Source organism: Melanerpes formicivorus, unplaced genomic scaffold (assembly GCF_026170545.1).
Source record: "Melanerpes formicivorus ecotype bairdi unplaced genomic scaffold, bMelFor1.0.p_v2 SCAF_3, whole genome shotgun sequence".
NCBI lineage: Eukaryota > Metazoa > Chordata > Aves > Piciformes > Picidae > Melanerpes > Melanerpes formicivorus.
In genome coordinates this window covers 16989796-17014430 of record NW_027142355.1, presented here as the reverse complement: position 1 = coordinate 17014430, position 24635 = coordinate 16989796, and the positions used below count along the sequence as shown (strand labels likewise).

The 24635-nt window shown below is 36.3% G+C and overlaps 1 protein-coding gene and 1 long non-coding RNA gene across 5 annotated transcripts in view; one reads left to right on the top strand and one right to left on the bottom strand.

Annotated features, from left to right (window-relative positions):
* Positions 1 to 22549, bottom strand: part of LOC137456422 (uncharacterized) — a 39268-nt gene extending 16719 nt beyond the window's left edge. The window contains exons 1-5 of one of the 4 annotated variants that reach the window (XR_010991028.1): positions 22281 to 22549; positions 15081 to 15293; positions 12548 to 12603; positions 6257 to 6331; positions 882 to 1037 (exon numbers count right to left, since the gene is read on the bottom strand). This is a non-coding gene — a long non-coding RNA (uncharacterized lncRNA). The other 3 variants (XR_010991031.1, XR_010991029.1, XR_010991030.1) reach the window with 3 other exon arrangements.
* Positions 1 to 24635, top strand: part of PCLO (piccolo presynaptic cytomatrix protein) — a 353643-nt gene that overhangs the window by 322843 nt on the left and 6165 nt on the right. The window contains exon 23 of the mRNA XM_068167826.1: positions 1354 to 1421. Within this exon, the coding sequence (XP_068023927.1) occupies positions 1354 to 1421 (68 nt within the window). The remainder of the gene's footprint in view (positions 1 to 1353; positions 1422 to 24635) is intronic.

Here is a 24635-nt window from a genome sequence, read left to right as displayed (position 1 = left end):
ATGTTGTTATAACTACCAAGGGAAATTAATCATTATATACAATTATACACAGCAGAATAAATCTTGTAAAATCTTTCTATTTGGGAGATATTCTTTTTAAAAGAGCCTTGTTATCCAGCTGTGATAACCCTGAAAGTTACTCACATTATCACCTCTGACAATCACCAGATTCTCTATGCCTTTGCACTGTGTGACCATCTATACCAATACAATGTCCGTAAAGTTATGTTAAATTTGAATGCAAAAGTGAAAAATGAAAAGAAACTGAACAATGGTAAGGAATCTAACCCTAGGAGCAAATAATTCTTGTATCATATCTGTAATATGTTTCATAAAGCATTGCTTCACAGAAGAAGATATAATAACTTTCAGTCAATAGGGAATTTTAGATTACTTTAAAAGCTGGCATTTTATGCTAATTTTAGTTTATTAAGAAACTGAACAGCTTCTGTTGCTGCAGCAAAACATTAAGATGACTCATTGGTAGAATAGAACAGTGCTAACCCTTTAACCCCGGAGGAACCACATGCATCTGAATATAATGTCTTATATTCTCTACCACAGCATGTCAGAGTCTTAAGGGAGAAAGACAAATAGAAATAAAAACATCTCATAGTAGCAGACGTGTTTTTGAGAGTGATTGTAATAATGCTTTAGAGCTTGCAACAAGTATGTTTATTTTGTTGCCTAAGAATAAATATCTAGACATCCAGTTTTTTTCTAACATCCAGCAGAGAAAGATAGGGACATCCAGAGCATGATTTATTCCACCTATCTTTCAGATTAATGTAAATCTCAGAACTGAATTGTTTCTCCTGCTAAATCTAAACTGTAATGACAAATAATCATTAAGGATGATAATGGTCACAAACATGCCTTACCTTTAAAGTAACAGTATTATAGATCAAAGTTGTGACTCCATATTGTATATTTCACTGGTCACTACAACAGGATAAAGTGAGGAGAGGAGATACGCAGACTGTGTAACCCCACTCTGAAGGAGGGCAGGTTGCAGCCAACACCTGATGTCCTCAATTCTATAAAAATGTACAAGTTTAGCAAGATGAGATTGCAGCTGTCACCAGAAAAGGGAAAAAAATATTAATATATTCTTAAGTGATCTACCCACACAGTAATAGAAAGAACCCTACCGTGTACTTTGTTTTCTAGGAAGTAAATATGTATGTATATATGTGTGTATGTGTGTGTATGCTTTTTGGGGGGAGCTTTTATGCATTCTTGTGATATTTATCTTTTTGTACAGAACCAAGCCTTGTTGGCCTGGGTACATCATCTTCTTAGATTGCATCTCTTTCTGGTTTTAGTGAAGTCTACCACCATATCTTTTAACAGAGGGAAGATGAGCCAGAATGGACAAGAACCAGTAAAGCAGTCGGGAGTAGGATTAACTGATGCAGAAGGTAAAAAGAAATACAAACACCACTACGGTGGTATCCCATGCTTATAAAACCAATATGCTTATTTCTTTTACTTGTTATGCTATGGAACATTAGTCTATGCTGTCTTTGTATTATACACAAAGATCCTCACTTTCAGTTACTCTGGGGGTCCTTTACAGATGGCACCAATGTAAATAAGTCTCCAGTTTAAATGAGAACAGTGCCTGTTAGAATGCAATGAATAATATCTGTCCTTCAATGTTCATTGCATTTCATAGTATTGGAATAAAAATATGAAGTATGGAGATCTCTCAATATCCATTAAATTGGAAGAAAATATCCAATGGCTGTCAGGCTCTATTTTTTGTAATATTTCTGCATATTTACTTCATAAAGTAATTATTAATTTTGGTGTCTCAAAAAACAGCAACAACATTATGTTTAAATAAAAATATTGGCTGAATATCAGGCTTGGCTGCTGCACCTTAGAGTATAGTTAAACTCTTACCTGATTGTGAAATCCTAAGTGAATTTTTTAAAGTATAAATGTAATGCTGCCAAAGAAGGAGTTCCATATTGGAGCTAGACAGAGCCTGCCAAAATGGCTTTCAAAGTTTCATAAGCAATGTGATTATCTCTTTCATGTGTTGTAATAGACAACAGCATGAAAATTTAGAAAGCAGTTTGTATTGAAGTCTACTTCAGGAAAATTCTATTTTCCTTTACATATAGGGTGTATGTTTCTGTTGATCTCAAACATAAAACCTAATTATGACCTTTATTTTATTATTAAAATAATATCTATCATTTAAATGCATTTCAATGCAGGTTTGAGGTATTAATTCAGAAACTTAAATTCATGTATACAATTGAAGTCAACTTGATGTTAAGCTCAGTCTTAAAAAATACACGTTTTTCAGGTTTCTACAATCTATCTATCTATCTATCTATCTATCTATCTATATATATGGAAATAATGGCTATTGCTATATTTGAGGTAAGAGTGGTCTAATGTTCCACAGATATGAAGAAATCAATTAGAATTAGCATTGTCCTATTTAAAAATCTGATGATGTTCACATACTCAACTTGTGCAAGATGAAATGTTAGTGATATAAACTCATTGTTCACATAACCTGTAACAAACTCTTCAAGACTTTTCCTTTTTGTTATGTTATGCATTTGCCTGGGCTGTAAGTTAAAAATCAACAAACTCTGTGATAACATCAAGCTTTTTTACAAGCAAATTTTACAATAATATTGATTTTTATTTAATCTATTCAGAATTACCCAAAATACTTTTTCTTTTTTCCCCTTAATTTTTGAGTGTTGTGGTTCATCAGCTTGGATTCTATAAAAAAATATTCTGCTGCACCAGGACTTGGGACTCCTGGTGGACAATACAATGACCATGAGCCAGCAATGTGCTCTTGTGGCCAACATAGCAAATGGCTTCCTGGAGTGTATTAGGAGGGGGATGGCTAGCAGGTCAGGAGAGGTTCTCTTCCCTCTATTCTCTGCCCTGGTGAGGCAACATCTGGAATATTGTGTCCAGTTCTTAGCCCCTCAGTTCATGAAGGACCTCAGTGAGCTGCTTGAAAGCATCCAGCACAGAGCCACAAAGATGATGAAGGGAGTGGAACATCTCCCTTACGAACAAAGGCAGAGGAAGCTGGGACTGTTTAGCTTGCGGAAGAGGAGAGTGAGGGGTGACCTCATTCATGTTTATAAAGATATGAAGGGTGAGTGTCAGAAGGATGGAACTATGCTCTGTGTTGTCCAACTATAGGACAAGAGGCAACAGGTGCAAGCTGTAGCAGAGGAGGTTCCATGTGAATGTAAAGGAAAGCTTTTTCATTGTGAAGGTTACAGAGCACTGGAACAGGCTGCCCAGAGATGTTGTGGAGTCTCTTTCTCTGGAGATTTTCAAACTCACCTGTGTGACCTGCCCTGTCAAGGGAGTTGGACTCAAGATCTCTAGAGGACCCCTTCCAAACCCTAAACATCCTGTGTTTCTGTGAAATAAAGTTTTAACAGTTTCATCCCTTAACTTTGTATTTCATGAATTAAGACAGTCTAATCTTTATTTATGAGAAAAATAGTTGAAATGTCACATAAACCTTAGAACAGACAAGGAGGTCATTCTAATAATATTTTGGAGGAAAGGTACATGACCTCTGTAAGTGGCTGGCAATTATTTGACTTGCAAATTTTCCTTTATAGATTTCTGAATAATTGTGGTGAAATTGTGATCCCTCATGTCTGCACAGAATAGATCCCAGAGCAAGTTATCTTGCAAACTGTATCATCCTTTCACTTGAAGGGATGCCCAGGAGTAATATGTAGATTGGCTCTCTCAAGTAATTTAAGGCATGAAGTAAACTGAGAGTGCAGGCACAACTAAGCATTTAATTACTTCAAAGAACGTGTGAAACTCAGAAAACTATAAATTCTCCTTTTTTTTTTGTTTAGTTAGTTTTTCTCTCACAAGCATTTTTCTCTTTAATTGCATTCAAACAGAAGAAAAAGCACCAGGGAGACTTTATTGTGGTCTTCCAATATAAAAAGGGGGTTTACAAACCCCAGACTTTTTACTGGGGCCTTCAGTGACAGGACTAAGGACAGTGGTTTGAGTGTGAAAAGGATTAGGTATAGATGTCACAGAAGGAAGACATTTTTATGATGAAAGAAGTGGGACACTGGAACAGGTTTCCCTGAGTAAATGCCTCACCTGTACAAGACTGTGAGCTCAGATTGGATGGAGCTTTGAGCAGCCTTGTTTAGAGAAAGATAACCCTGCCACTGATAGAGACATCAGATTAGATGGTTTTTAAAGGTTCCTTTTAACCCAAATTGTTTTATGATACAAAAGAGGTGGTGATAATTATTGAAGATTTCAACTCAGAAACAGAAAATACTGATGTACTGTGAGAGTGGTATTCTGGGAACTCATTCAAGCAAAGGTATTTTTCAGTTATGGAAGTAGAAAGACTTTTATTCTTTGACAGTGATTTCATCTGAATCTTTGAGTAGGAGCTTCAGGCACACACACAACTCACTCGCATTACCCAGTATTTTGTTTTGAGCAGATGCAGTCAGTGACCTTGTGCCAGGAAAATTCCACTTTCCTTTCTGTTTCTTACCTTTGTATTGAGTTTCAGTTACTGAAGCAACATTAGAATGTCTCATGTATGGTATTGGATGGTAAGAGTATGAGAATTGTTATTTCCAATGAAAATTGAAAGCGTGATTATATATAGTACAACTGCTCACTTCTGTTTATGTCAGGAAGTGACTGAACAGCCAGGAGTTGTGAATAAAAATGTCCATGGTTACTAGCAAGTGTAGTCTCTGGTTAACCTAGAAACCATGCACTAACATGTATTCATTTTTCTTAAATTATTTAAACTGAACTTGATCTTCTGGAGAGAAATCTGACATAATCCTCAACACATAGCACACTAGCAGTATATAGATCACTAATATATGACCAAATCAGAACCAGTCACTTTGATAATATCAAAGAGTTTATGTCATTTTGGAATAGTTCCATGTTTCTCTACCAAGGCTTGATCCAATTCTTTTCAAGGCCTTCTTTTTAGACTAGTATCTCTCAACCAGAGGGAGCACCATTTATTTTGCTCCTACATACACATCAAGTACTATCTTTGCTGTTTGCTGCCTTCCCAAAAACTCAATATCTCAAGAGTACTGAGTCTTTAATCCTAACACATACTAAAATGTAGAAAAGCCTGAAAAAAAGTCAGTCTGGACTTTCAAGTATTTTTGTTGAATCACTAAAATCTTGTACTGACCAAGTATGAAACTGCTTACTGATTGTAACTGAGATTGATCCATGGAGTTAAAGAGAAAGCCAGCCAATTCAGAAAAGTTACCAATATTGACCTGAATAGTGGTTGAATTGCATTTTGGGGATTGAGTTTTTGTCCAGTAGTACCCAGCAAAAGAAATTGCTACACACTCTCAGTGTTCTTCCTAAATAGTAATATAAGCTGGGTGATCTCTCTTTTAAAACCCAATTTTAGCATCTGTAATATCGGTTTTTATAGTCTTGTTGCCATTCTGGTTTTATAGTCTTGTTGCCATTCTGCTTTACATGTAGATGAGGCCAGTTTGTGAAATAACTCATTACTGAAAAAAACACAGCCAATGCCCAAGAAGTGACCTAAATGAACGGATAAGGCATTGTCATGCTTCTCTACTATCCCTATAAATAAAAAGGCTAAATTGAACCTGACATTATTTAATAGAAGAATCACAAACTTGATTTCTGCCACTGGGTTCTACCAAAGATTTACCATCTAGTACTCTTGACAGCATAAGATTAATTAATGCCAACAAAAATTCAGTGCATGAAATACCAGCAAGGGTGTTTTCTTGCATGAGTAGCTGCTTCAGCAGAGGAAAAAGAACACAAGGGAATGGAAAGCAACAGAAAACAAGCAATGAAAGCACTTGCAGCTAGCCTGTAATGTGCTGATCCCCACATAAAGCACCTCTTTTATTTTGGGGAGTGCAAGTTTTAATTTCAGAAGCTGGAAAGATCAGATATACTTTCTGTCACAAAGGTCCATAAGCAATGAATTAGTATTAAGCACTGACAGTAGTGCTTATCCTCTTTTGCTTTTGTTTATTAATATTTGTAAGCTATTTTACACATGCTTCCTCAAGCTAGGAACCACCTTACTACTAGTGTCTAAATGCCACATGAATTTGAAGAAACAATTCAAGATAAACAATAGTAGTAAACCTAAGAATTATCAGCTTTGTCTCTGAACTCTGGGATATGTTTCCTTTATGTGTCCCTGATTGCCCCAAGACTCTAATTTGCCCACCTGGCTCTCCAGTATTAATTGGAGCAATTAATTCTGCCTTCCTGAGATGCTGCCAGTAGAATCCAGCTGGTTTTCCTAAAATGAAGCAGAAAGAATTTGAATAAAAATAAAGACTACAGCCAGAGACAGATACACAGCACAAAACCCAACAAGATAATCCTCTACGTACTTGTATCCACATCACAAAAGCATTGCTTTACGTATTTACAAATCCTCTTGTTCCTGAACTGTTATTACAAGAAGTAAATAACCCAGGGAGACTGACTGTGATTAACCAGCGGCAGGCCCAACAGCTTATGCCACTCTTGTATGAGCTGAGACTGAATGACTGGTATTCATCAAATCATGTAGCAAGAAAATAAAATTTAAAAAAATTTTAAAAATTGAACTTTAATCTAAAAAAATGAATTCTGATTTTCCTATGGGGTCTGTAGAAAATTCACAAATATTAAGATAAACAAGCAAAAAGAAAGATAAAAAAAAAGCTGAAAGCTTCATATGATGCTTCAGTAACTACCTGGAAAGACAGTTTTGCTTGACTAATTATCTTAATTACTTTTATTAGCCTAGCTCTTGAATGCATTTCCTAAAGCTGCTTGGGACTTTCATATGTTTTCTTCTGGTTGCTTCCTGGAGTTATAATTGGCTCAGAGTGTTTGGGATGGGAATTGGAGCGCTAGTACTTCCATAAAACAAAAAACCCCAAACAAACAAAAATAAACAACACAAAACCAAAACATGACCTGACAAAGCAGGGTTAAGTTTCTGGGGGGGGAAAAAAAAAAAAAAATAAAACTTTTGTAGGATTCTATAAGTCCTGCCTTTAAAGATAATTGTTATGAAGGAAATCTGATTTAATACCAGCTTCCACATTTACTACAAATACGAGTTTATAATGAAGACCTTCAACACTGGAAAACAGACAGGATCATCCCTCTACCAAAGATGGAGTAAAGGTGAAGATGTCAAAATGCATGGTTGCTGGACCTCTTTGTCTGCTGTAAGCCTGAAGAAGGGTTACTTCACCTAGTGAGTAATTTCAAGCGTTACAGGAAGAGTGCTCATTTAAAATCAGCAAAAGTCAGGTCAAAGCATTAAGATGATTGAAGGAGAATTTTTAAATAAAAAATAAAATTTCCTCCGTAATATAAATGAAACTAGGTGGTACAAAGGAGCACTTTTAATGTCATCCTGGATAATTCAGGTAATCTCCTTGATTTAGCCATGTGATTAGGACTTCTGTGCATATTGCAGGAAAACAAAAATTAAAACTGTAAAATAGATCTGGTTTAAGGTCAATATTGTTCTGTGCTCAACTATGCTTGAGCCATTATGTAGCAGGAATGGGACTGAGAGGACTTCAAGAGGTCATCCCATTGCTTCAGAACGCAATATTGCTCCTAAAATGCTTTTGCTAACTTGCGCTAAAATATTCTTAGTGGTGAAAGATCCTTCACAGCTTCATTAGTCTGTTCTAGTGTTTGGTTTGCTTGGGCACTAAGATGTTTTTCCTAATTTCAACAAGCAACAGTAAGCTAGAACTTCACATTCAAGGGGAGAAATATGTATCCAAAATCCAAGATCTTCCCCTTACAAACACAGAAAAAAACTCTTTATAGAACGTGCTTAATAAAATGCATTAAACCTGCCCATGAATGATAATACAGCTGTTCCTACTTTTCTTATGGTTATCTGAGATGTGAAAAAAGAAAAAATTAGCAATGTCATAGCCCATTTCTATACTCAATAGTTTTTGTAGATCCTTAATATTTGTAAATCATATAAAAAGAGCTGGCATAATATATGTGTGCATAGCTTAAAAGAAATAAAGACTAAATAATCGTTTGTTAGATAATTTATAACTTAAATAGTTGTACAAATTAAACTATTATATTGGGGATAAGAAGGGATTTTGTTTACCTTCATGTGTTCTTGCAGCATAAACCATTTTATAAGGCTGATTTTCAAACAGTTATTTTGGAATGCTGTTTAAATGCAGATGAATTTAGAGCATTTCCAGGTGGGATCACACAGCATGCTAAAATTAAACTTCAGCTGATATTTATGTTAGCATATGAGGCTGCTCTGAATTATCGGACTGTAAGTTGTGTTTTAGATCAGACATTTTTGGAAATCAGTGAATTAGAATGAATATAAATGCTTCCTGTGATGAAATTGCCTAGATCCATCTGAATCTCATGATAGAGTGTCTGCCTTTATATCTATAATTAAAGCCTTGTGCTTGTCCCCAGTTTATTTTTAGATTAATATGTTTTTCATAGTGTTCCATGTTCATTATTTCATCCTATGATCGTAGTCTTGCAGCTTAATGAAATGTGTTATCCATTGCAACAGTACATAAACAATACTTTGTGTACTAAGGAAAAGATACAGAGTGTTTCTCTTCAGAAATTCCCCAAAGTCTGTTCTGTGTAGGCATTAGTAATTACTGTAGGCTATTATATGTTGCTCTTCTCTCATGTGTATTGTTTATTCTGATACTACTAGGCTATGACTGAGCAGAAATCAAATGGACAGAAGACTAGACAAAGATAGTGGCAGAAAGTAGTATACTGTATGTAGAGTAGGGTGCAGCTTATGTTTATCTTCAAAGGGATTCAGAAGCTTTGAATATCAGTGCATCCTGCCATTTTAAATATTTCAAGGGTTTTTCTGCCTCAGCCCAGTTGCTACTTCAGAAAATCATGGGATTCCCACATCATCTTCATCACATCGACCATTTCTGACTACCTACTTCAGTCGCACATTTTAAATGATTCCCAGATCTACACACACAAATAATCCAAATTTGTCCATGTGGTCATGATAGGACAATGATTTCCTTCACTGTCAGCTGCCTGGAGTGCCAGTCCTTTTCTACTATCTGTTAAGAAGCTAAAGACTATAATGAAAATGTTCAACATTTACTATAGCTTACACATCCGAAGTTTAGGTGACCAATATCAGAGGAATTTAGTTTTATCTACAGGTCCTTGGGTTTGCAAGTGTGCTGATGCAGTCCATTCCATAGGTCTTTTTCTGAACCACTGTTTGGTGTGCTTTCCTTCTCCTGTATTTTCTTTTTTAAGCTTCCGTTAGATTCTTGGTCTGCCACGATGTTTTTGCACTCTGATTGTGATGTGATAATAACACAATGTGACTGAATTTCCATGCCTGCTGGAAATGCTTTTCCACGGTTTATGCATTAGAAAATTGCACAAAGCTTCTCTAGATCAGCTGGGTCAAATATCTGATGCATACATCTGCCTCCTTTTTTCACACTGCTGTAGTACCTAGAATTTCATATATTTTCTAGAAGCCCAGTAACATACTGCTTAAAACAGTTCATGTCATTTACTAGAAAGCATCATATGTAACTTGCATGGACCTGATGATAGAGTGGGTCCAGAGGAGGGCCATGAAAATTATCATAGGGCTGGAAAACCTCTGCCACGAGGACAGGCTGAGGGATCTGGGGTTGTTCAGCCTGGAGAAGAGTAGGCTCTGTAGAGACCTAATAGTGACCTTCCAATACCTGAAAGGTCCCTACAAGGTGGCTGCAGAGGGACTGTTTCCAAAGGCCTGCAGTGATAGGTCAAGGGGCAAAGGTTTGAAATTAGAAGAGATTTAGACTGGATGTTAGGAACAAGGTTTTTACCATGAGGGTGGTGGAACACCAGAACAGGCTGCCCAGGGAGGTAGCTGAGCTCAGGTTCAAGGCCATTTTGACAAGGCTCTGAGAAACCTGATCTAGTGGAAGATGTCCCTGCTGACTGCAGTGGAGTTCGACTATACGACCTTTGGAGGTCCCTTCCAACCTAAAGCATTCTATGATCCATGACTAAAAGGGCAACTCAAGATTTATAAAATTATGCTAAGAGAATAAGACATTTAAAAGTCTCAACTTGTTATCAGAACATGACTTAAGCATGCTCATCTGGAATTCCTTAAAATAAGGCTTTGTATTCAGGGTTTTATTTGGGATACTTGTAAAAATCCTGCAACATGAGAAATAGATTTTTATAATTTGCCTTCAGTAGTAGAAACCAGGTGAAAGAATATTTCATCCCAGCAGAACACAGAAAAGCACTAATATGAGTGAAACAAAGCCAGTATTCCTAACAGATTTTGTCATTCTCTGCAATAAATCCAGTAACTAGTATGACACTGTAGAGTGGGGTTTTTTTTTCCTCAGCCTCTTGAAATTGGTTTGTCGTATTCAGGTATAGATTTTTCAAGAATGATGAAAAGTTAAAAGGCCATGGCATTCCCAGAAATGTCTCATCATTTTGGGTGCATGTCTTGTCATATTGTAAGGAAAGACTGAATTGAAGCCACAGACGCATCCAAGAATAACATGACAAGTCTCCTCTGTACTGGCAACATCTACTGCCCCCAAGTTGCTTCTTCTGAATCAAATCCCAAAATTAATTACATTTTTCCTGTTGAGCAAACCAGAGCAATTTCAAGTAAAATTTTCTGCCACTGACTAAAGATTCTAAATTGAAGACACATTGAAAAAAATTACATAACAGGAAGTGACGCAAATCCTGAGAGAAAGGACATGCACACACAAATCCTAAACACGTTATTTCTTCCCTGCACCTCTCTGGGATCAGCTGAATACATGGATGTATATTTAAAACACTGACCAAAGACAAGAATTATTGATATTCCTGCTATATTTTTGAGAGAAAAAAAAAAAATCATTCTTTTAGAGATACTACATCTTTTATGAATACAAATTGCAAGGGTTCAGATCTTTTTGGGTGCATTTTGTGAATTTATCTGCCTGGCTGTTTTTCCCAACTTTGATGGTTGTTAGAGGAACTTTAAGGTTTCTCCTCATTTTGTTAAGACAATTGAGTCAACAGTCAAAGACAATGTTTCTATCTGGAAAATGTAGGTAACGGATACTGTGCGCATTCTGTCCTTTCCACTAGTCTTCTTTGCAATCTCAAATGAGTATTTGAAATTGTAGCATCTGTTCAGTGTGGTTATAAAATCCTCAGCAGGCAATCAATCTTGGGTATTCTTAGAAAAACTACAGTCATCTTACACATATAGATCAAAATCCATAACAGTTCAGTTTAGCTTGCATAAAATCTAACCTCTTTGTAGACAAGCAAAAATATTCTAAGCTAACTTAGTCACAAGATATGGGGGAAAATAGCAAGACAAAAATTATCCAGGCGAAATTACACACACACAAAAAAATCAATTAAAATAATCGCAGAGATCACAGAAAATATCCCACTAAGCAAGCCAAGCTTAGCCTTGCTAAGAAATGCAGCAGTGGTGGAGACCTACAATTCAAAAGCAAGTGCCTCCCTGCTGTACATTACTTCTTCAAATAGTCTCTGACATCATTATGTTCATGTAGGCTGAGTATACCATATTGTTACGATTTAGAGCAGCAACCTAACTTTGAAATTAATTTTTCATTTTTTTCCTTGCTTGACATTTTATTGATTTGCCTTTTGTTAATGTATCCAACTTTGGTTCCTTTTGAAAGAGGCTAGACTAAAAGTGCTGTTCCACATGTGCAACAAACGTGCTCCTGTCACTAAATACGTCATAGCTATTAATGGGACCATTGGAAGAAAGTAGACTATGTGGAGGAGAAGAACATTTGTGCCACAGACTAGAGTAATTCCAGTTTCAAGAAAAAAAATCTCAGCTGTACAATACAGACAGAGATGCCTCAGGACCAATTGCTTTGATCTACTTATTTGTTCCCATTGTACCAGATAAGTGCTATGTTGTCTACTTTCAGATCATATATCTGGAACTAAACTCCAGCAGTTGCTCTATCATAATCCAGTGACCCTTCCCCAGCAGAGAAGGGGAATCAAGAAAAGGAGAGAAGACCTACAGGCTGAAATGAAAACAGATTTAATTAAATAGCCAGTCATACATACACCAATTAAAAAAAATATATATGTAAGTTGTACTCAACCCACCAAAGGTACAGCAGCCCAGGAATGCAGTCCTTGAGCAGAAATACACGAAGGAAACTGAAGCAGAAAACTCCCTTCTAACTAGCAAACTCCTTTTTACTGAGTGTGATGCTGGTGGTCTGGAATACACCTGTGAGCCATCTCCAGTCAGCTATCCTGGCTGACTCAGAAATGTTAGTGGTCTGCAGCACATGGCCAGCCTGTGATTCTGTTCCAGCAAAGCCAGTAACAGATAATTAAGCAGACATCTAAGTATAAGCTTACATCATATGAGAATCCAGTTTTCTATTAATCTTTAAAACAGATATATATAAAAAGAAAACATACATACCTCTTTTTCATACTGTCATCCTCTATGATCAGTTTGGTGAGAAAACTCCTTTGTGCCTGAGTTGCATGAAATTAAGGAGATAAAGGTGTCAGCTGCCATATTCCACCAGAAATCAAACAACAAAGAAGTGAACAATGATGAACATTTATTTCTTTCTACCACACCTCACTGAGGGAAAGTCTCTGAGAAAGAGTGTTCCAGGTCTCTTTTTTTTCCCCTCCTCTAGTTGGTCTCTGTACTAATGTCAGTATTTGGATGTTCTTTTAAACTGATAGATTGAAAATGGAAGGTAAGATTTATGAACAATGTCAAGTGGAAAATGTATATAGTAACACATATTGAGACACTTGAATGTGTCCAGAGAAGGGCAATGAGGCTGGTGAGAGGCCTCGAGCACAAGCCCTACGGGGAGAGGCTGAGTGAGCCGGGATTGTTTAGCCTGGAGAAGTGGAGGCTCAGGAGAGACCTTATTGCTGTCTACAACTACTGGAAGGGTGGTTGTAGCCAGGAGAGGTTTGGTCTCTTCTCCCAGGTATCCAGCACCAGAACAAGTCTGAGGTCTGTGGTGACAGGTTGGACTTGATGATCTCTGAGGTCTCTTCCAACCTTGGTGATTCTGTGATATATTCAGTCTAAAAAGCAGAGCTGACAATCTAAGTTAATTTAGTTAGCTATAACTTCATAAACTTGAATTCAAGGCCACAGATGTAGTGTCAGTTAGTTCAATAAGATAATAGTTTTTGCCTAGTGAAGGTAGGTTTAATATATGTAAATTCCTAGGATTGGGTCATCTCCAAAAATACATATGCATACATTTGTCCAAATGCATATATATATGCATACACTTCTGCATTCTGAAGAAAATACTCCATCTGTGCCTGTGATGTTCTCTCTTATTAAAAATAACCCTTTTGTTTCACGGGCTTTTATAAACTGGAAAATAAATGTCAGTATCTGTGACTGCAATAGATAGCAAAAAAGGTGCTCTCAGACAGCAATGAATCCTACTTGTCTAATTTAATGGTTTTAGCAAAAAAAAAAAAAAAAAAAAAAAAAAAAAAGGGCAAAACAAAACCAAACCAAACAAAAACCCCACAACCCAACCCAAACCCAAACAAAGAAACCAACCTCCCAAAAAAAACCCATCCAAAACCCCTCTATCACACCCAAAACAAACCAAAACAACGAACAAAAAACCCCACAAAACCCAAACAAATGTTGAATAATTTAATTATTAGTGATTCCCTTGACACCTTGTTTTGAATCTCAAATAGAGGAAAGGGAGAACTCTGGTTTGATTCTTTAGATTTTTCAGACAGGACCTGTCTAGGAATTTTTGGATTTACATTAGTTGCATACTCATTCTATTTCTGTGTTGTCTAATTAAAAACCTAAGGTTTTTACTTCTACTATATAAAAGAAATCTAATCTAACATTCTTCTACAGCTGTTATCTCTGAAGTAGATAATGCAGTGAGAAATTTTATCATGGGACTTAAAGAAGAATCAGCCACTTAAGTGAAATCTTACAACGAATGGGAAGAAATAATAATTTCGAAGATACAATTCATCTGACCTACTTTAGAGATTAGTTTACAAATAAGACAGGGCACATTCTAGACAAGCAATTGCTCTCCTCTTGCTGTAAAAGGAGCCTTCACATCTAGCTCAGATATAGACATGAATATTTAGGCAGATGAATTCTAGCAGCATCTGTCTCCAACAGACGTTAGGTGACAGTTACTGTAAAATTTTTATTCTGTATGCAACATGAAGTAACTTTTAAGCACATTTAACTTTATTTGATAAAAATGCTAATATGATTTGGTCTGTAGTTCTAAAATGGCTGCTGTGCTCACAGCAAGTGCAATTAACATTTGTAGTGTTAAGTTCCATAATTAGCTTAAACTAAGAATCAGCACAAGATGGGGTCAATTTGTTGTTTGCTGCAGAGTGTTTTTTTTTGTGTGTGTGTTTTAGTTTGGTTTGGGTTTTTGTTGTTGTTAGAAAAGATTCTAATTAAGATGTGAAAACTGGAATAGAGGAGAAATCTTGGGTTGATAGGTTACTCAGATACAACATATCTATCTTCAAAACAAAGACATATCAGGATAACAGTAAACATGTTTATTCCATTAAAGGCCACAAATCTAAATTAAGGACCAATTTTGTGCAGCTTTAGATTGCAAACACTAATGCTGTTTTTGCTGCAGCTATGTAACACAGTACTTTCAGCTCTCCAAGTTCAATATTGTTAATCAGTCTGATTTACTTACACACAATGTGACAAGAATTCTGCCAGGATTAGTGATCAATGCAGTAATAAAACAAGTTTCATCTTTGGTTCTAGTTGAGGAATGCCACACACTTCTTTTTCTTCATGTTTCAAATCTCACTGTGCTGTTTTAAGAAAAAATAAATCCCCAAAGAACATTGTAGAGATGACACAGACATTCTGCAGAATTCTTCTACAGATTCAGTGATTGACAAGGCTTATTACAAAGAGAAGAAGGAACACTCATAATTCACAGTACCTGGAGTTAATTGGTTTTGTCCCTCATAAGAGTTGGTGCTGAAAGAATTTCACCCTCAAAACACACTCACAGATAACAGACTCCATTGTTGACCTGAGGCAAGGCTGTCAAGAAACCCGCTGAGTTGCCTATAGAAACTATATATTGTTTTCTCAGAAATCTGTACCTCTGTGGAGATAGTGGCTTCATCTCTGTTTACTTCACTGTAGATCACTGTAAAAAAACCACATTCATAACTTCAACTTGAGGGGAAAATAACAACAACACACCAACAGAAAAACACAAGCAACTAAAATTAAAGCATAAGATTTATAATTAGTAACTCCCTCATTTTTTACAGAAGATACCTCATATTTGTCATAAGTGGGTAATGGGATATATAGGAGGGTAGTAATTTTATAACTAGGCCTAAGGACAAACATGGAAAAATCCTCAGTAGTTCAAGCAAGTTCTGTTTCTCATGCTTCAGTGATTTCTTCTGGGTTCAAAACTCTTCAGTGTTGAGACACTGAAGAGCTGTTTATTAATTGAAAACAAGTATCAGAGTAGGGTTGCCTTCCATGGCTGAAGAGGTGAAGAAAAAGAATTGTGGGAGTTATTAGAGGAACAAAGATAAAACTCAGAAGAAGGGACAAAACTCAGAAGAAGGGACAAAACTCAGAAGAAGGGACAAAACTGATGTAGGAACTAGTCAGAGGATATAGGAAAGTCCTTACAATCTGTACCACGTGACTGTTTGGAAGCACAGACCTTGAAAGTTTGGGGAGTGAGAAGCTCACAGTTAAATCAGGCATATATATACCAAAGCAAGAACAAAGTCTGAATTTCAGCGTTTAGAATTACCCTTGGGAATGGTAACAAGGAATTAAGTATCCTTAAACACTGAATAGATCCCAATGGGCTGTTACCACATGGGCATACAGCCCCTGCCACAGTCACACCTCTTGAGCATACCTGACCAAAACAATCAAGGCTGTTACCTTTCATCTTTACAGTTAGGTCAAAGAGATAGGAGCAAACCTTCTCCCTTCTGAACTCTGCCAAGCTGTGTTTATATAAACTCTTCATATTCAGCTTAGTCTAGCTCACTTCATGAACTCACATTCTTGGTATTAGAAGTCATTGGGAGTCACAACCAATCTTCCATTTATATAAAGAGCAAACCCAACCATACATGGCTAACCAGAAAGATGCATGCATCTAATCTTTCCAGTTCCCTGCAGCAAAACTAAGCAATGAAGACCTGGGGTTACATTCATGCTACAGCACTGATGATTTATATCTCCTGCAGCAAAATTCTCAAATAAACAACTGGACTTGCTTTCATGCAGGAGTACTAACTTGTTGATAGCACCACAGCTATATTTAATGCTTTTGTCCTGAGGCAGCATTCCTTTCTTGTTGACAGTGAAATAGATGGTCTATGAAAAGGGATTTTTTTTTGGACACTATTTATTTTTAAACAATTGGGCAATAATGTAGGAACAACAAAGCAGATTCAATATTCTTCAAGCATCTTTAAAATGAGTGAAACTAAAAGCATACAATTGATGCTCAAAGCAATTTCAGAAATTCTGAAAGTGCTGCCATTGGAGAAAATGTCCTTTTCTCACAAACAATAGACCTGGCCTCATCTTAAAATATGTGGTGTCCTCTCAGTTCTGCTCAACAGAATTTGTATAAAACACTCTTCAAATCAAGTTTTCTCCGAGAAAGTCACTGGTAAAATGGCACCAACAACTTTTCTTTACACAATGCCAGTTTGGAAAATGCCTTTTTTTCATTGTCTACTGGGTACAAGGCTGTGTGCAGGGAGCAGGTTATAGGAAATTATTATGTACTTCCACTGGGTGCTTGTGACGCCCCATCCAGAATGATGTGTCTGATCTGGGTGCCACTAAGATGATTAAGGTTCAATGCAAGTGTCTTCAAGAGGCAGAGGATTTCATTAATCATCAGGAAATGAGCTCTACAGAAAAAAACCAAGCAACCAATCCACCAAAAAAAACCTAAACCCAAACCAAAAAATCCCAACAGCAACAAAACAAAAAATAAAAACAAAACAGCAAGAAAACCAAAATAGATAACATTCACAATCTCAAGTAAGGGAATTTCTAACTGAATATAAGGAAAACAAACAAACAAATCACCATGAACAGTTGCCCAGAGAAGTTGTGAAGGCTCTCTTGCAGATTTTCAAAAGTCTGCATGCAAGATCTGTTCCATCTAATTTGGAAGTTAGCCCTACTGTAAATGTGGGGTTAAACTGGAAACCAGCAGTCCTTTCCTCTCTGAATTATTTTACCAGTCCACAGCTGCTTCATATAGCACACTTTGTCATAAAGCAGCTTTGCTGCTGAAAAATGTCGTTCTTCCCTTGATGCAGTCTTATTTCATCCTCCATGGTGGCATAAAGCATATGAAGAATAAAGTTGTGTTATTAATCCATTATCAATACACTTTTGGGGGGGATCTGAGGTAGCAGGTAGCAGAATAATTTCTTCCAAGACTAGGTGGCTATACAAACATCTACAGCTAAAGGAGATAATACTGGAGAAACTGTGTGGGAAGCAGGAGTGTGAAGACAACTCTTTCAGCGCCAGTATCCATGTATGCCATTTTAACATGAGTATGAATCAATGATTAGTTACAGGTAAAGATAGTTTTTGCAGCTAGACTGGTGCCAAGGATGGTATAATTTTCTTAAGAGAACACCTCACCAGGAAGAGTTTAAAGCATCAATCTGCTGCAATCGTTTATTAAACATAACCACTGAGCTAGCCAAATTCCTCCCTGGCAATTATGTTCTATTCCTTGAAGTTCCCTGCTGTAACTGCATACAGGTAACACACTCATTTATTTCCCTATCCTACATAGAAAGACCTAGCATATCTCATCACTAGCTGTGTATAGAGAGGGTTATTTACAAAAATTATCTCTGCTAAAGGACAAAAAATAAACAGACCAGATTTCCTTTGCAGTTTGTTTGTCTGAGCACTAGGATGGTAGTTTTATGAGTAAAGACTTGAGAGAGACTCTACAACAGTGTTAATAGTTTTCAGTGGCGCTAGTTTTGTCTTTGACAGCAGAGGAGTTAATTCTGCCATTACCAGTGCCTGTTTTCAAAGCATAACAAACAGCTTTCAGAATCAGACAGTACACTGCTCAGTACTGGAGCAGACTTGCCTTATGTATCTTGAAACATTCTCTGTAAAAAAAAGTGCTCCTTTTGTTACAGCTTGTTTGTCTCATGGAGAAAGGAAGTTCAGCATGGATCTTGAAATCTCCTTGTTATATTCTCTCTGCATTTCTCTGAGATAGGTTTCAAAAGTAATTCAGTTTAAATTACTGTCTGTAGCTGTAGTTGCCTAACCCTTCTGATTAGAAGACTGTTTATAATTGCTTATAATTTTGTGCAAATAATTAATGTAAATATAGAATACAGACCCCCTCAAAACCACAGGTACACAAAGGATACTGTATCTTATTCCACGTGACTCAGGATTAAAAATGTAAACAGGATTACATTATGATTTTTGCTGCTGCCTTGGGCAATGTTAGACAGCTTTTTATGCTCCTTAAGCCTTGATTCCTTTCAAAATGAAAATAATGATACTATCTTTTTTACATTTTGTCTTTTGATAGCTTCTACTGGCATTACTATTGTTCAGGGAAGGAAACCAAAATTATACAAGAAACAGTTGTGTATGGAGTTGAGAATACCCATCACAAAGGGCCTGAGACAGAAATATTGATTATTACAATGGTAACCATTTCTATTAATTTACAACATGATGATCACTTCAGGCTTAATTCTGTCTAATGTAGACGGCTGTATCTGTTCAACTGAGTTTTACTGTGTGAATTTTATGTCAAAATTTGAAGGTGAGTGGGTAAAGTTGTGCTGAAATCCCATCTGAGACAACATGACCTTCAAGATAGTCAGCCATGAAGCCCTGAGTTTCATAATGGTAATCAATTTACAGGAATAATTAGCCCCTCTGCCACAGACAATAAACCCATTAAAATGGACAGAGAAACTTTGAGTGTTAATATGTAGCATTTTTTTACTTCAGATAGGCAGCTTGATAGTGCTCTCAGAGAGGCCAAAAAGAAGTCAATTTCACATAATTAATCCAGATACTTTACTTTGAATTTGAATGAGATAAATTCAGAGCAAATCACATTCATTACTACTGAAAAAAATTGCTTTTAGGAAAAGATATTTTTCCTTCCAGAAACAGGTCATAATATGAAATGATTTTTAGTAGCTTTGATTGTCCCTGTTACTGATGTTCTGAGTCTTTAATTACTTGTGTTAGAAACTCAGAACAGCTGTTCAAACCACTAAATAATGTCAAATACTAATGGGTACAGATCCTATGAATTTTTCTCTGGCTTCAATCATTTAATATTCCATACACATATTAAGCAGTCTGACTTATTTCTAGGATTTTCTACAGCTGTTAATGTTTTTTTTTTACTGAGTTAGGCGACAAAACTGAGAGACTGGCATTCTGTAAGAAAGTGTGCCTGCACAGACTGAATATAGAAACTTCTTTTTCTTTCCCCCAGCAGGTTGCTCAGGTAATTTAACAGGAGTTTCATGTGATACTTTACTGTTCTTCAGAAGGTTTTGCTTGGTGTTGCTGTAGCATGTCAGCTGGTGTGGCAACTAACCATGGCCTGGCACTAGCTCAGCAAGTCATGAACACTATCCAAAGGGATAGTACAGTTTCATATTTTTGAGGCAATTCCAAGCAGATATTCAGTAGGTCTATCAGGTCTCTCTCCTCAGGCTTGTCTATATTTTTGGTTGGGAAAAAAAAAAAAAACAAAACCCACAAAGTTTTTACTTTTTGCTCTAAATTGATTAAAATTGTTTAAAAAGTGTACGTAGTTCCAGAAGGTAGTGGAACAACATTCATGGGTGATAATAAAAAATAAAATGTTTTCTATATTTTATTGCAAATTAATAATGAGTGTACAACACTAAAAAATATTTTTCTAAATTTGGGGTATTTTACATTAAAAAACCAACAGGTAATTTTTAGGTCATATTATGCAAAGAGTCTATGTTGCACTTACAGTTTGTGAGGACTTCCAAACCACTTCTTTCAATTCCCATATGCACAGCTTTAATTTTTAAACACAAATTGTAAGCAAGACTCCAACACTCCTCTTCAGAAGAGCAATGCTGAATCTCAGAGATTCTTGATAAAATCAAGCCTCAGTGCATAATGTCTGTGAGGCATTAACTCTCAAAACAGTATTACTGTACTGTGGGATAAGACAGAAAAAACCAAACAACAACAAAAATAATTTTGGATTAAAGACAGTTGCCACAAAGCATATCTACGGGAACTGTCAGAGCATTAGCTCACTATGAGGTAATTCTTTGTATTCATTATTGAAAAGATTCAGTTAATTACACAAGTTCACTTATGTACTGGCCAAGATCTGAAAAAGATTTTTGATGAGTTACAAAAGGATTAGGTTGTTTCATATGTACAAATAGATGGCATTTGCTTCAGTGACTTCAGAAAATTTAAGGGGAGTTCTCAGGCAGTCAGACATACTGACATGATTAAATGTTTATAAAAACTGTGACTTCTTATTCACCTTTTCTAGGGCACATAATTTTGGGAAACTTTTCATCAGAAACATTTCACAATGGCAGGCGTAATTGTTGTCAAATCTAGTTGAAGAACCACTAGCCGTAGCCTCAAGACCCTGTACTTGAGACAGACTCAGCTCCCAGCACAGGGAACTGAGTACCTGTGTTCTGTGTGGCATCAAGGAGAGGCCTCAACATTTGTGATGTGAGATTTCCAGGAGTTAGTTTCTGACTTTGTCTTTTTCTCCTCTTAAAAGCCCTGAATAAAGGTTTTAGGTCATTATACTGGAAATCTTGCGCTACATTTTTTCCCCTGCTTACTTCTCTGCTACTAACCTTTCACATTCTTCCATTATCCATAATTCCCAGATATCCTTACTTGTAAGAGGACTTCCCTGTCTCACTCATTCCCCATGAAAGTTCAGAAACTCAGAAAGACTTCTGATACTCATCTCTGTAGAAGACCAAGACCTCCTCTGTAGAGACATTCAGGCCACTTGGAACATAGATTTATCATTTTGAGCCTCACCATTGGTTTTCAAGTGATTTAAGTGATGTCTTTTACTTAACATCTTTTTCGCAGTTCATGAACTCTGTAAAGAGGAGCACATTTTCATTTCCCTTTTTCTTTCCATTATTTCAGTCTTCATCACAAAGCTCTGTGAATGCATTTACCTAAGTGCTGTGCTGTCCTTGTGCTTTTTCTTCAGTTCTATGTTTTAATATGATATTTCTTGTTTGAATATACCTCTGTGGATTTAAACCACACATGTCAGTTCAACAGAGTAATGAAATACCAACTTTAGGATATTTCTATTATAGCAGTTTGAGGGAATCAGTATTACTGTCAATGAAAAATAATGGTACTGCTGAGTGCTGAATAAGAGGGAAAATACGAAGTATGTATTTCAATGAAAAGTGGATGCTTTAGAATATAAAGATTTTTGATGGAAGTTTACAAACTTAAAAAAAAAAAAGAAAGAAAGAAAGTGCATTTAACAGAGAATTCTTGACAGGACATGAAAGAAAAGGATATCTCTCTCAGCTAGTAAAAACTTTAGGAACCATTTCCATATTACTGTAAACAATGTTTTCAGGCTTCAGCCCTCCAGGGAATGCTGCATATATTGTAGAATACTCTGCAAACATTTCTATCCATCTCTCATGAGCAAAATTTGGATTAACACATTTTCCCAGTTTTGGCTGAGCTGATTCCATGTTTATCCTAATTAATGGAAAGGATCATCCCTCATTGCTCTGTTAGACAGATTATGCAGGTAGTTTAGTAACAGTTAAAAGTATTCATTTTTGTGCTAAAATTTCCTGTGTCCCCTATAGTCAGCCAGAAAACACTCACATGGTCCTGGAAGATGGAATTGGCTTTCTGTCATATATGAGACACAATGAGCTTTATTAAAATTATCACAGCCTTTCTCATACCCTTATTACTCTTATTAGCAATCATTATTTCAGTAATCATACTTATTTAATGATATTGAAATAGCATCTCCATAGTGGGCTGCTACCACTGTACCAGGCAACATAGGTATACAAAAGAAAATCTATTAATTTAATAGCATTACCTGTTTTTCACATGAAGAGTCAGTGCAGAAGCATCTGTTCTGGTACTCAGGCTGTGCAGCACACACGACTGTGCTCACCAGTGTGTAGTTCCAGGGAGGGATGAGCAAGACTTTAAGCATATTTCACTGAAGAGCTCAGAGCTGCAGTATAAATCTGAGGGGGGAAATCTGAAAATCATGATGTAAGGAATGAATAGGCAGGTTCTTACCAAAAATTTCGTCTTCAGTTATCATGATAGTGTGCCTACTAGGTTTATAGCACAAGAGTGTTAACATACTGCGCTAGCTTGAGTATGCGTATGAATATATTTGTGTATACAAATGCCAACTTCCACCTCCTTCTGAAAGAAAGCTTTATAGAGTTACATATGCCACCATGTGTTAAGTCATTTTTTATGGGCTATAAATGACTTGGCCAAGCTGTGAAATGAAACAGCTTGTTCCACTGCACTAGCAGTGTGGGCTCAATTCTTATTGTTTGTACAGTAAATGTGCACTGAGCCACTGTCTATACTAACCGGAAAGAAAACACATCGTATTGTGGTACTTACACCAATTTCTGTTCACTGTGTATACCTCCCTGTGATAGGATGGTTTTATGAGAAATGGGAAATTTCAAAATATTGTATCATCTGCACCACTAAGTCAGAAAACATCAGGTTTTTTTTTTTTTTTTAGTTTGTTTACCACTTTTAAAACTTGTAGCTTTCCTTAGCAAAACTGGGTAACATTTGCTCCTGAGGTCAGCAGTTTATCCTTGAGCTTATTTCCTGTTTCTTTTTCTAATAATATAAATTCCTTAAAGACCTGCATCTAATTATATCCATCCACCTCTGAGGCTTGATTTTTTTTAATTTCATCAGACCATATGTCCAAAACACTAAGCAGAATGAGATATCACCACCTGAGCAGCTATCTGCCAAAGTAAATAGGGAAGTTCCTAGGTGTTCCTATAATGCAACATGTCTTTGGTTTACATTTAAATATAATATAATAGTTCTTCTTACGTCTGACCTACAAATTTAGCAGAAATTATATAAATAAACTTTGTTTTCATGTTGGTCTGCTCCTCAAGTGATCAACAGGTTTCCCTACAGAACAGCTACTTCTCGAAAGAACAATCCTTAAGTACTTTGGTTTCATTTAATTAATTTATAGCTGTTGTTCTTAGGAAATATGTTATCTCTACAGTATTTTTGCACATCCTAAGTACAAAATACTCTGTTCAAATCCTTATTTACTCTTTGGATTCACAAAAGTAAATAATATACATCTATTTGGCAGTCTAGTTTTCCCCCTTCTGATACTGCATTACCTAATATTTCTGAACTATAGTTATAATATTATTGTGGGGTTTTTTTTTATTACATCTTTGGACAAACTGTTATCTCTTGCTACCATTCATGGGAGTCATTTCACTCTTGTTAAGGTACTCATATTATTTCCATTCTATTTTCATCATATTGTAGTACAAGCCAAATGGACTTTATTCCATCTGCTGGGGTTTCTAGAGGTTCAAGCTATAATGTCTGATTTCATTACATCAATGGACAAAAACAATAAATATATTTGTTGTGATATTCACATATTTATATATATTCAGAGTAAGAAGGTGTCAATGTTTCATTATTTTGGCACAGAAAATGATGTTTGACTCAGAAGGAATTTTGTGATATCAGACTGTATTGTCAAATTCCCCAAAATATGCGTACTCAAAACAAACAATGCCCCCCCCCCCCCCAAAAATAATTGCAATAGTAGAGGGAAAGTAGGTTAAAATATATCATCATATAAATGAGAACCTAAATAAAATCTAGCAAAACCCTCCCTGCTTTTGTGTAGGTAAAACCCATCTTATCTTCTCATACTGACATAGAAAAAGAGCTTGCAGACTAATTTGTCTTACTTTAACAGAATATTTGTGCTGTATTGCAGAATGATCATTATAGTATTGTGCAAAATATTTTACTCAGCTGTAGTTATAGAGAATTTTTGTCCCTTTAGCAATACATTGCAATAGTATAGGTTTTAAATAATCAATGTTCAGCCTGCTCTATATGTACGACATTAAATAGTGTTATTCTTTCGCTGCATGAACTTTTGTCCACCCAAAAAGCCAGGGCAAAATGTGCCGTTTGTTATCATAATTTCAGATGTGCTGTGGCAAGCTGTCTTTTATACAGCTGAATCTGCAGTGTCTGATATGTCTCCTTATGTAAGACACTAAAATTGTGAGAAGCCTGTGAATGTATATTTAGGCTCAGGCAGTGATTTATGCTGAGGGTGAAAGGCAGCAAAGGTGGTTGAAGAGAGTTTTTGCCTTCTGAGATGTGACGCTGTGTAGTTCCCTCTTTT